This window comes from Tuber melanosporum (assembly GCF_000151645.1).
Source record: "Tuber melanosporum whole genome shotgun sequence assembly, scaffold_33, strain Mel28".
NCBI classification, from domain to species: Eukaryota; Fungi; Ascomycota; class Pezizomycetes; order Pezizales; family Tuberaceae; genus Tuber; species Tuber melanosporum.
This window is the reverse complement of record NW_003299008.1, coordinates 512,717-525,113: the sequence shown is the minus strand read 5'-3', so window position 1 is coordinate 525,113 and position 12,397 is coordinate 512,717. Positions and strand designations below refer to the sequence as shown.

The following is a 12,397-nucleotide window of genomic DNA, read 5'->3' as shown; positions in this document are numbered from 1 at the left end:
TCGCAAATCCCTCCGCCGGCTACATCCTCCTTTTGCTTTCACGGGTCCTCCAGTTTCTGAGAGATACCGAGAGTGGCTCACGGGAGGGGTTTACCAACATCGCCTTCACTACACCCCGCGACCTAACAGAATACAACACTAAGCTTCCCAATCACGTATCACACCACCGCGACGAGTGCCGGCGGACCTTAGATATGGCTGTAGCGGTTACAAGGTCTCGTAAACTGCGGGGAACCTATTCCGTCCTCGAAATTAGGTAGTATGATAGAAAACAATCAAGGAGAGGTCAGTCAGGTGCTTTCGTGGAGGTGATTGATTCAGGGATCTATCTAGTTCGTCAAACGGCTATGGGGCTCGTGATTCAAGGAGTATCGCCTAGTCAAGGCAAGTGGTAGCACGCCCCATATCCCCTACGAGTATATCGAACCGTAATCCTACCATTTCCGATTGCCAAAACTAGCTTGACACTAGTTCCTGCTTACCCGGGGCTTTACCTAGCAGTGCATATTCACATTTAGTATAACTATCCTTGTGTGGCCAGGCTTCCCTAGTTAGTTACCATATCTCCTTCGTTCGCTACGCTTTTTTACTACCCATTCGGGTATGCCCTTGTACTACTAGCATTAGTGTAACACCACAAGAGACGATCTGAAAAGGAAGCCGAGAGCGATCACTTGGTGGTATTGAGAGAAACTAGTGGGAGGGGATAAACTGCTTGCGAATATATAAGAAGAGCGTCTTAAAGCTTAGTCCATTCTTCTATACATTGCCTGTAATGGGCCGTACTGTACAGGTAAACCACCACCCAGAAAAATATGACATATATTAAGGAATAATAAGAATAAAGAACAAGAAAGGGGATGATATGGCTCGCCAAATATTTATGGACAGTCGTGTCCAGAAAGTTTTCGTACCCTCGCATGGCAACCGCACAACCACAACCCCCAACCATAAAAATTTCAAAAAAAATGTAAAGAATTCAATTAAAGAAAACTTGATAGTATTGCTAGTAGACAATAAAAAAACATTATTACCATTTTGTATGGCCTCCATTTGCATCCAGTACAGCTTGCATTCTCTCAGGCATCCTATCTATCCATCCATCCAACTTCTCTTGGGGAATTAAATCCCACTCTTCCTTTGCTGCCTCAAACAATTCAGCTGCACTATGAGGCCTTCTTTCCAGTCTGGAGAATCGCTTGGTAAGGGCTCTTTTGAGTAGTGGTCATGTGTTCTCAATAGGATTGAGATCTGGTGAGTTGGGTGGCCAAGGGAGTTTTTTGTAACCACAGTCTGCTTCTAATTTTCGATTTTCCTCACCACCATGCCAGGAAGCATTGTCTGCAGCAAGGTAGATATTGTCAGAAGGTCTATCTAGACCCTCTATAAAAGGGATAAGGTAAGGCTGGTGGATCTCAGTTGCATATTGGTGAGAGTTTAGGCCAAGTCTGTCTCTTTTGCTGGTCCTTTCCTCCTCCCTCCTCTTTCTCACAAGAATTAACTCAGTCTTTCCTCCCTTCATCATTGCAGCATATACTTCAATGCTAGTCCTTCCAGACTTAAAGCTAGGCTTTAAGTTTTTTTCTTCCAGCTCTTCACCAGGTCTAACTCTGACCTTTCTGCCTGTTGGATTTGGATCATAAACAATGGTGGCTTCATCCACAAAAACAACCCTATTCCATGCCCCTTTCCAGTTCCTCCTTCTCTTAGCAAACTTCCTTCTTTTCTCCTTTTGTCCTTTTCTCCAAAAAGGCTTTTTCCTATGTATCAGAAGCTTAAAACCAGCTTCTGATATAATCTTATCAATAGTGGTTTTACCAAGACCAATATTCGTTTTTTTGGTAATGTCGCGTAACGCTAAATGAGGCTCGGCATCGATAACTGACTCCACTATCTTTCTTTTTATGTCGGTAATCTTGGTTGGTCTTCCACTTCTTTTTGCATGGTGAGTGTTTACACCCCTAGATTTAGCTCTTTTGACCACAGACTGAACAGTTGACTTGGATACACCTAAAGACTTAGAAATTTTGTCATATCCCATATCCGTATGTTTATACAGAGTATAAATTTCCTTATTCAGGTCTTCTCTTGCTCTTAGGTTATGTGGAGGGGCCATGGTGAGGAGGGTTGTTGTGGTAATGAGGTGTTGCGGGGTTGCACCTCAGGGGTACGAAAACTTTCCGGACACGACTGGACCGTGTATTTCAGGCAACGAAAGAAGAATAAAAACGAGAAAAGCCAAAGGAGACAAACGAAAGAGGCAAAATAGGAGCCTACCAGTCGACCGTAAGTGGTAGAATTAATCGGGTGCTATCAGGTGGGCGTCAGCTTCCCTGAAAAGGTACTTCTCATGTGAAGGGAGGAAACTACCTGCAAGCCGGGGAGAGTCTCCGAGGTCCGGCAAGTTCCCGCTCATTGGGGTCTACCGATAGGAGTGCATTTTAGCCATTGAGGTTTGTGATATTGTTGTCAAGATCTCCTCTGAATGGCAAATGTACCGCACCGGGTCCCATGCCTAGCTAATATCTGGAGGGAGACCTAGAGAACGCGATCTGTTGATGTGCGAGTGCTGTCACAATCCCATTCCTGCAGTATCCTTACGACCCGGTTATGTCCTCCAGGGAGAGCCCACGACAGTGGTGTTCGGTTCGTGAAACCTGGCATGACGGTACGGACACCAGTCCGTTGCAAAAGCATCGTTACTACCTTGGCATGTCCGTTCCCAGCGGCCCATGAGAGCGCCGTCCGGCCATATTTGGTGTCTGCCTGATCGGGATTGACTTCCTCTCGTTCTATAAGCATCTTTACTACCCCCTCACGCCCGTTCTCGGCGGCCCATGAGAGTGGCGTCCGGCCATATTTGGTATCTGCCTGGTCGGGATTGACATCCCTTCGTTCCAAAAGCATCTCTACTACCCCCTCATGCCCGTGTCCAGCAGCATACGAGAGTGGCTTCCGGCCGTTTGTGGAGTCTGCCTGGTCGGGATTTGCATCCCCTCGGTCTAAAAACATCTTTACCACCCCCTCATGCCCGCTCTCAGAGGCCCATGAGAGTGGCGTCCGGCCATAAAAGGTGCTTGGGTGGTTGGGATTGACATCCCCTCGTTCCAAAAGCATCTTTACTACCCCCTCATGCCCGTTCCCAGAGGCCCATGAGAGTGGCGTCTGGCCATAATCGGTGTCTGGCTGGTCGGGATTGACATCCCCTCGTTCCAAAAGCATCTTTACTACCCCCTCGTGCCCGTTCTCAGAGGCCCATGAGAGTGGCGTCCGGCCATAAAAGGTGCCTGGCTGGTCGGGATTGACATCCCCTCGTTCCAAAAGCATCTTTACTACCCCCTCATGCCCGTTCTCAGCGGCCCACGAGAGTGGCGTTTGGCCATATTCCATGTCTGCCTGGTCGGGATTCACATCCCCTCGTTCCAAAATAATCTTTACTACCCCCTCATGCCCGTTCCTAGCGGCCCACGAGAACGGCGTCTGGCCATATCCCGTGTCTGTCTGGTTGGGATTGACATCCTCTTGATCCAACAGCACCTTTACCGCCTCCTCATGCCCTCTTCTCGCCGCCCATATTAGAGCTGTATTCCCCATGCTATCGGTTGCATTAACATCCACTTCCTTCATCTTCAATACAGCCGCAAGTATCCCTACGATCTCGAGAAATGCTGCTCCGTGGAGTCCTGTAAATCCGATAGGTCCTCGAGATGAGTCAAAGTAAGGGTAGGAGCCTCTACCTCGGTGAAGACACAATAACATTAGTTGTGCTGATATATGCTCATCAAATCTATCCACAAGTCTCAGTGCAAGCACTTTCACATTTTCCGTCATGTCCCTTCTTGTGTATTCCCCCCAGTAACAAGAACCATATTCTAGAAGTGGCATTGTTTTCGGAGTTGAGTAGAGTGTTGGCTGGAGATCCCGTACACTTTCAAAATTGAGGTATGTCAAACACACCTCCGCAATTGTTGAGTGAGGGCTATGGAATAGTGTTGGATCGCTTGAGAGATGCTCTTGCAGAGTATAGTGTACCAGTCGGACAGTGGAAGAAGACGCCTCGACAGTGACAAGACCAAGACAAGATGCTAGGAGCGTCCGCAATGCCGGGATGTTTTCGATATCTAGATCTGTAGATCCCACCTCCACTCCCAAGGCATGACAGAGCTCCGCGGCCCGTAATGGCCGTTCAGAATACAGTACCCACATGAGGACCTTCAGTCCGAGTATTGGCCTGTTTCCCTTCTGCGCCTTCATTCGGGTTAGGGTTGCCGGTAGGCATCGCTCAGTCCATTGCCCTTGGCCATCCCCTCAAGTTTCTTCTTTCTCTGACGAATTGTCACCTCTCCTAGAATAGCGCCGAGGTTCAGCGAAACAAGGAAGAATCTGCATACCATTGTGGGTGAGTATTGGTGAATCATAGAGTGGGAATGATAAATGCTCTTACATATCAGATATCTTTTCCAGAATTACTCGAATAATATCTGCCCGTAAATCATCGCTCATCGCCTCCGGATCGGTGTCCCCATCCAATCTCATCTCCATATAGCTCCTAATATCATTTGTGGTAGGGCTGATGGGTATCACAACCACCTCGCTGAAACATCTTTGAATATCTTCTCTAACATGGGGTCTCCCCGTGAGGAATATTCGCGTCCTAGCGGACTCCCGAACAATATCTCGAAGTGACTTAAGAAATTCCGGAAGATGCTTCGGCAAGCATTCATCAAGGGCATCAATACAGATGAAAACCTGGGGCAGCGAAGCAATCGTGATCCTCAGCATTCCCATCAGATCCGGAAGCCGCAGCCCTCTACCCCCAAACTCCCTTTTCGCTTTATCAAATGCATCCCGCAGATATTTCGGGATGTCCCCTCTCCCTACTAACTGCTTCAAGATTGCTCCCATCATGTTTGAGACTGTCTGCTCTTGCTGTGCAAGGAAGTCGCAGTATAAGCCCGTAACAATGGTGTCCTCCTCCCCCGCCTGATCGCACAAGCTGTCAATCACCAGAGAACTAGTATTTCCGACCGTCAGCAATTTTCACTGTATTTTAATGAATCCCGCCACTTACCTTAGGTACGTCTTGCCCACTCCTGGATTCCCGCTGCAAAACAGGATAGCTCCACCTGCTCCACCCTCACTGCCCTTCCACGACCGAAACTCGCGAGTTTCCAATAGCCAATCCCCCACACCTTCGAACCGCTCGTTGCACACACTTTGGTGTCTATTATTTGGCTCCAGTGGAGAGAGCCAGTGCAGAATCCGCGCATCTTCGTCAGACTTATATACAGTTTTGTCGATCGAATTGAAGCAACCTATCATGTTGCCGCAGTCGGCGTTACCGTCGCCAATCCTGACATATGCTGTTTGGGCCATGATGTTATGTCAAGAGTATGGATCGAATGTAGAAATGGTAAAACAATTTGTAGGGGTATTAGGGGAGTTTGTAAAAAGTTCTGCGAGAACGGCTGAAGAAAGCGGGGAGATGAGGCTTGTGTGACACTAAATATCCAATCATTTTGGGAATATGCATGACTAAGATGAGATCGGTACCGCCAAGCGGCTCCGGGTTACAGGAGCATTATAATATGTTTCAATATCTGGAATCTCTCGACTTTTCCTACTGTAAATCCTATTAAGACGGCTAGACAGGAGGTTATTCGGATTTTCGGGGAACAGGTGACCGGGCACCGGGTTCAAAAAATTAGATGGCGACTTTACCAACCGGATATCCTCCTGACCGAGGAGTACATCCATTGATGGCCCATATAGACCATAATACAGCATCAGGAATGGCCACGGACCACTTCCATGCACCGTGCCCAGCACTTCAAAGCGATCGGCGGACCGTAGCTAATCCTGTACCGGTATACAATCCAGCGCGAGCAACGCCACCATTCCACAGGTATCATAGATAATAGCTTACATGCGATGAGAAATACGATAAAACAAAACACCAATTTCATGAATCGAAAGCCTCCAAAATTTCGTGATTCTTGTTCCCGTCCTTTCCCGCCATACCCTGGTGTTTGTATACAGTATTTTGTTCTACCGCTTTCTACCCCTTTTCTCTCCGGCAGCCTTCCTTCCTCCGAGCAGTCCAGCAGTCCATGGGGGTTTCGAAGTCGGCCCTCTAAAAGCACCTGCCGCTCCCGACACAATATTGGTAAAACCCTGCGCGCATATAGTAGTACCAAGTCACCGTTCCAGATCAAACTAATCCTAGTTTGGAACTTGCAGTGGCGGGGCAGAGACGGAGAGAACGAATACTCCACCACGGAATGGACTCCTGGCGATCAGCGACACTGATACCAGGATCTAACGTGGTGCTCGGCACAGGCCATAAGCGGAGCAGATGCAGTCGTTTCAGATATGGCGGTGGCGGTGGCTTCGCTGCGCTGTTCAATATTATCATATCATAGACAGCATGATACCTGTACAATAAAAATATGGTGTCCCGCCCATGAATGGGTCGCGCATGTTGTTGTTAGAAGAGCCGTACAATCTCAAGAGAAGAAATCACAAGATTATATAGAAAAAGAAAGGAAAGGAAATAAACATAATCCTTTCTCAAAGCTACTTGTTTCCTTTCTTCCACCTGTCATATCATAGCACACAAGATGAGGGCTTTGGAAGCATGGCAAACAGGGCATGTGATTATTTAACAACGAGTGATAGTCCATGATGAATTCGGAATATCATACACCTAGAGACTAGTTCCAGGACAATGACCGTGAAGGAGGCAACAAGATATGTCGAGATCATTGGTGTCAAGGAAAGATCGGACGAGCAACCATCTTATTCAAATCACTCGTATTTTACCCACCAGCAAACGTGATCCCGGCCTCCCTGAAAGGTCGTCAAAGCATGCAAGGAATAGGGTGGAAGGGAACGATATTGCTCACATCGTACAGCGTCTTTGTAGTTCAAGCACAGGTAATGGCAGTGATGACAGTGACACCAAGACTGGGATTCAGCAAAAAGGCGATCTAATTCTATTGGAAAAAAAATACACTCGATGATATTCAATATGAGAGGAGAGTTCAATTCTTCACTAAACACCGGCCACAGTCCCTACTTTTATATAGCACTTACTCTGGCCACCTTTCCTATCTCGCTAAGCTTGTCCTAATCTGCTTTCACTACCGATATGTGTCCATATCCAAGGCTATACCAAAAAGGCCCACTGCGTGCAGTGCCTAAGAAGTGGTAACTCAGAGTAGCTAAAAGTAGCTCAGACTAGCCTTCTCGTGGGCCGCATTAGGAAGCATTCTTCCGACAAATTCTATTCCTTCCAAATTCCGCTGTAAATTGGATTGGATCAGGGAATACGGGGGGGGAATGAAAGCGGCCTACTTGCCATAAGCCAACTTGAAATGCCCCATCGAAACTTTTTGTCATATGATAAGACTTCACTACGCCTTATCGCGATGACAAGCTCAATAATCTATTCCCTAGTCCCCGGGTTCCACATATCGCTGGTGCAAATGCTTGAGATTTCAGGACGATATTCCAGCCACGGTTGAGATGCCGTGGACCTCAACGTTGATTCGGCAGAGAAATACCTTGTGAAGAGATATCACGGTATTAGGAGATTTCGAGGCAATTTTGGCAACTTATCCTCAGCACGGGGGCGGCGATGGTTCATAGGCTTGAAACCATCCGGGAGGATTGTGGCTCTTGATCTTGTATCGCAAGCCCACGGCTCGCATCCGAAGCTAGCCCCACCTTCCCACTACCTTGGAATCCATCGCCACAAGCCGCCCCTACCACAAAACCGGGTGAGAACTTGGCTCCTTTGGCGACAGCCACACTGCTGAAAGGAGAGAACGAAGTCAGTGCTATTGCACTGATGTTACCTATGTTTTCCAGTAAATGATATGTGGGGCCTTGGGTTGTTCCACGGGGAGCCTAGCACCGTATATATAATATAACACTTTCCCAACCTCCTCCATCCCTCCGCCGAGTACCCCTTTTCCCTTCACGAGTTCTTGAGTTTCTGGGGGATACTGAGAGTGACTCGCAGGAGGAGTTTATGATACTAGCACTGCTCCCGCTACTTCTGGTTTGTCGGGGTTGACTTCTTGACGTCAGAGAAGTATTTCCATAACCCCCTCTTACGTGCAACGGGCAGCACAGCTGAGTAGTGTTTCGGTCGGGATAATAATATGTTATATGGTTTGTCGGGGCTAGTGTCGTCCCGCCCGAAGAGTGTTTTCACCACTCCCTCCTACCTATTCCCTGCTGCGGAATTGAGTGGTGTTTTGCCTAGCTACCTTATCCGGTTAGTCGGGGCTAACGTCCTCCGGTTGACGTCTTCCCGTCCAAGTAGTCTTTGTTACACAGTCTTTTGGGCTGATACCACAACTTTACACCTCTAATCAGACCAGCTACAATCTCAGCGATCCCGAAAAAAGATGCAAAGTGTAGGCCGCTAAGAAGGGAAAGTTTGTCGAGGTCGGCATGTATATAGATAATATTTCCGTGCGTTCAAGAGGATTTCTCCGTGGGTATGTGATTATTGTACTTGCAATCGCCAAAAAGCTTCTGAGCAAGCAACGCTGTACAATCTATAATCTCTCTTTTGGCATGGGCTCCCCAATATAGCGGACTCTCCAATATAGAGAATATTCGAGAAAGGGCGTGCCTCGGACGCCAGGGGAGGAACCGGCCGAAAGATCTGACCTACTTGGAATTCAGGTATAACCTAAGCAGGTCCCCGTCATCGTCGAGTCTCAGTCTTACCCAGGGAGCTCGGGACGGGTCCAGAAGTATTCTTACGGGGGTGAGCCGGAAGCTGTCTTGTCCACGGCAGCGGGTCTTTAGCGAACAGGCTAGCTACAGTAGCAACCTCCTGATGAAGGAGCATTGTCGGTATCCTAAGATCCAGCGGGCCCATTTCAACCGCAGGGGCGTGGCACTCTTCATCGGGCCTCAAGGGTTTCTCTGACCGAGAGATCTCTTCATCAAGGAGGACGTGCTAAGCACGATTCCTCCCCATCATGCTTGTCCCTTTACCCGATCCAGTATTGCGCTACCGGCATGCGTACCGGAATGTTACTATTTCCTACCACTATAATAGATTAGCGTCGGTTCTCGCCCACGTAGGACTTTGCTTTGTAGTTCATATTCACACTTTGGTATAACTTCCTTGTATGACCAGGCTTACCTTAGTCGGTAATATATCTCTTTTAAATTTATACCCGATACTATTACAGCACTACTGGATTAGTAACTTACTAATGACCACACACACATTTCCTTGTTTGCATTCCATTACTTACCCTTTCTTTTTCTTTTGCTACACTTTAGGACCCTGTCTGTTTTATCTTTTACTACCGTTGGCATGTTGTATTATGTTATCTCTAGGCGGGGAAGGGTATTACTGTTATCATTACGAAAGCGCGCCTTCTGAAAGAGACGGCTCGCATTATCATCTTCACAACAGCGGAACCCGGCCACCAATGACCAATGACATTTTTCGCTCGCTCTGATCCTGCTCGTTGATATCTCCCTCCGGGATCACCTCCCCCGGTCCGGGGAGCAGCCGTTTCAGCATGGAGAGTCCCAGCACGCTCGTCGGGTATTGTACTAGTACTACACTGCACTTTTGGGGCTGCAAAAGTCGCAGCATTTTTTTGTCCTCCGGCCTGAGCGCACGAGATTTCTACAGCACCCCCCGTCACCAGCACAGAAGGACGGGCGGACGGGCGGACTGGACCATTCGCACATCATCACTTGCGAATTAACTCACGATACGACCATGACACCGCCCAAATTCGAAGTAACCGAGCAAAGAGAATCGTAAAACCAAACGGTTTCCGCCAACACAATAACGCGCTCTAAAAAGAAACTTCTATGGAAACGCTATGCAATACTTGTAGCGATAATAAAAATTGAAATCGAAATTAAACGGAGAGTGCTATGTTAGCGTCTGATATACATAATCACTCTTCAGCACTCATATTCGAGGTACTGTATCATACTGTATGATACCCCGTGCACGAGGGAACACGAAGGGGAAAAGTACAAGTATTGTTCGGGCAACTCCCGCCCGCACCATGACTCACTCCGAAAAGGGAAGGAAGAGAAAAAGAAAAGAGGAGGCTCAGACTTCCTGACCTGCTACCGGTACTTGTATGATATTCCAAGTATCGCAACTTGTCTTCAACGGAACCGAGATATGATTTAAATTTAGCTCATCACTTTTCGGCCCAACTTAACGGGGAAAGAAAGTCTTCCGGGAGCGGTTTTTACGATGATGGTGTGGTACGACGGTATTAAAGTACGGTAGGTGGGCAGGCGGATAGACCCGCTCTGGTGCGGTACGGTATTGCGCGAGATCAATGTGTTTCACACCCTCTACTGAAATCTCAATACCGAGTGTGGAAATCTTAGTTTATTTGACAAAGAATTAAATCAACTCTAAACGAAGAGAGATTTACCTAACTCCGATGGAAATTTTGCCCATCGTCCGTCGACCATTGTTCAGCCAAGATTAAATCCATAACTCCCACTACAAAATCCCTCCAAATAGGGCTGAAGGGTCATTCGATGAATACACCTTCATAGCCCCCCTCATTTGCCAACGCGCATTATGCCCCGGCCCCAAATCACAAAAAAGGTGCATAGCCAAAACACATGCACCACCCAGCCCATGATACTAGAAACTCATAATAACAAAAGCCCACCTCTGTTCCCCAAATGAATAAAAACGCCCCCAATAAGCTCCCCTCATTCCAAAACCCTGATACAAGCCCGAATAGAAGCAACCCAGAACATTGTTTCCCACGACCTGCCGGACTAGAGAACGATAGAAAGAAGTATGGCGAGAGTTGGAAGGAGCAAAAGCGAGTCTGTGGCCTTCACTAGTGGTGATGCAGTGGACTTTCTCTTTCCGCAGCATGGACGATTGTATTCAACATCGTTTGCTCTAGCAGCGACTTCGAAGACGGAGCCGACGTCGTAGAAGTCTACAAGAAGGAAATTTGGGTATCGGTCCCAATCAGCTGCCGTATTTGTTAGCTGTGCCACTCACCCAGAGACAGGGAGGAGTGAACCTCTGCAATTGTTCGCCATGAGGCCTAATGATCCAAACCCTGAAACGCCGTTGGTCTGATTAAGAGAATCAGTGTCGGGGACTAAAACCTTGTGCCCGATAAGTGAAATCTCGGTATTCAGGTTATGATTCGCCATGTATAGTTTTCCTTGCGCGTCGTTCTTGGGTTGATCCGGAGGACGGTCAATCGTGCAGGGGAAATTCTCATCCGTTGGTGAGAACGGTGTTTCCCACATGTATTTGAATTCATCCAGAATATAGGGTATGGTGCCCTCATCGGCTTTATAGTCCATGAAAACCACAGCCCGCTTGCCTGTTAAAGGTCAGTACTCAGTCTACTTGAGCTACTCAGAGACATCGTACACACCCATCAGGATCATCTCCGAGAGTGTTGGCCATTGGTCTACTTTAATGTTCCGTTCCTGCGGAACATACGCAAGTTCCGCCAAACCAGATTTCTCCAAAGGCTCCTTGTAATTTCCGACACTGAGGGAATCACCATTCCCAATTAGAATGGTGACAACTTCGAAAGGGTTATCACGCAGCCATCCCACGACCGTCCTTAAATAGTCTTCAACTGGCCCACCATCGAAGAGATCGCAGCTATTTCACAGATCGATAAGTCAGTTAGAGCGCCTAGACGGAGACTATCTTTAGCGACCAACCTAGTATGGCAGTAGTGTATAGTTTGGTTCATTCTATGTGTTTGCCCTTGGACTATTTCCTCGTTAGAGCAAACCTAAGGGAGAGAAAAGAGAGGAACATACATACGCATGCGTATGCCATCATTCAACTGAGCCTTCACATCCAAATTCTGATTTGCTGCCATATTCCCCCCCCCCACAAATGGCGAGTTATGAGCTCCAACATACGTGATATTGCTATACCGTCGAGCGCAAAACTCGACGTGTAAATTGCAGGGCTGAGTCTGTGCGGGTTGCTGAGCACTTGAAGTGCGAGTGCCGGAAGCAGCCTCGCTTGGCGTTTGTGCGGGCGGGTTCGTCCAAGTACCGGTAGCACTACTTAGCGCAATCTCCGCAGTGGGTGAAGAGCCGGTAATCTCCCTTGTCGAAAGGTCAGTAAAAATGCTGGGTGGCTCTAAGGGAGTCACTGACGTCACCGCGGTTTGACCAAGTACAGCAGGAACCAAACAGGCCGCAAAAAGCAGTTTGCAAGAGTTCAACATCGCAGGCACAAGATGCGGAATGATACCGGTATAAACTCTCCAGGGGGGGATAGGAATCAACGAAGGAAGGAAGGGGGGTTAAGGGTTTATTTATCACACCCACAGGAGGGGGTATGGAGGGGCTGGTGGGAACAATTTAAACCAAAGCACAT

At 47.9% G+C, this 12,397-nt stretch overlaps 1 protein-coding gene; it reads right to left on the bottom strand.

Moving 5' to 3' along the window:
- Window positions 1–10,380: 10,380 nt before the first annotated feature.
- On the bottom strand, window positions 10,381–12,322 carry GSTUM_00007213001 (uncharacterized protein). XM_002839269.2 has 6 exons: window positions 12,175–12,322; window positions 11,831–12,123; window positions 11,725–11,776; window positions 11,427–11,662; window positions 11,061–11,372; window positions 10,381–11,009 (listed from the first exon to the last, which is right to left on the bottom strand). The coding sequence occupies exons 1-6, from the start codon at window positions 12,243–12,245 to the stop codon at window positions 10,804–10,806; spliced, it is 1,170 nt and encodes a 389-aa protein (XP_002839315.1). The 5' UTR covers window positions 12,246–12,322; the 3' UTR covers window positions 10,381–10,803.
- Window positions 12,323–12,397: the final 75 nt, after the last annotated feature.

What these genes read in the sequence shown, in the direction of transcription:
- GSTUM_00007213001 (XM_002839269.2), bottom strand. Translation starts at nt 12,245, where the DNA reads ATGTTGAACTCTTGCAAACTGCTTTTTGCGGCCTGTTTGGTTCCTGCT. An exon ending in CTTGGTCAAACCGCGGTGAC is followed by an intron (nt 12,124 to 12,174) that starts GTCAGTGACTCC and finishes CCTTTCGACAAG; the next exon opens with GGAGATTACCGGCTCTTCAC. An exon ending in ATACACTACTGCCATACTAG is followed by an intron (nt 11,663 to 11,724) that starts GTTGGTCGCTAA and finishes TCTGTGAAATAG; the next exon opens with CTGCGATCTCTTCGATGGTG.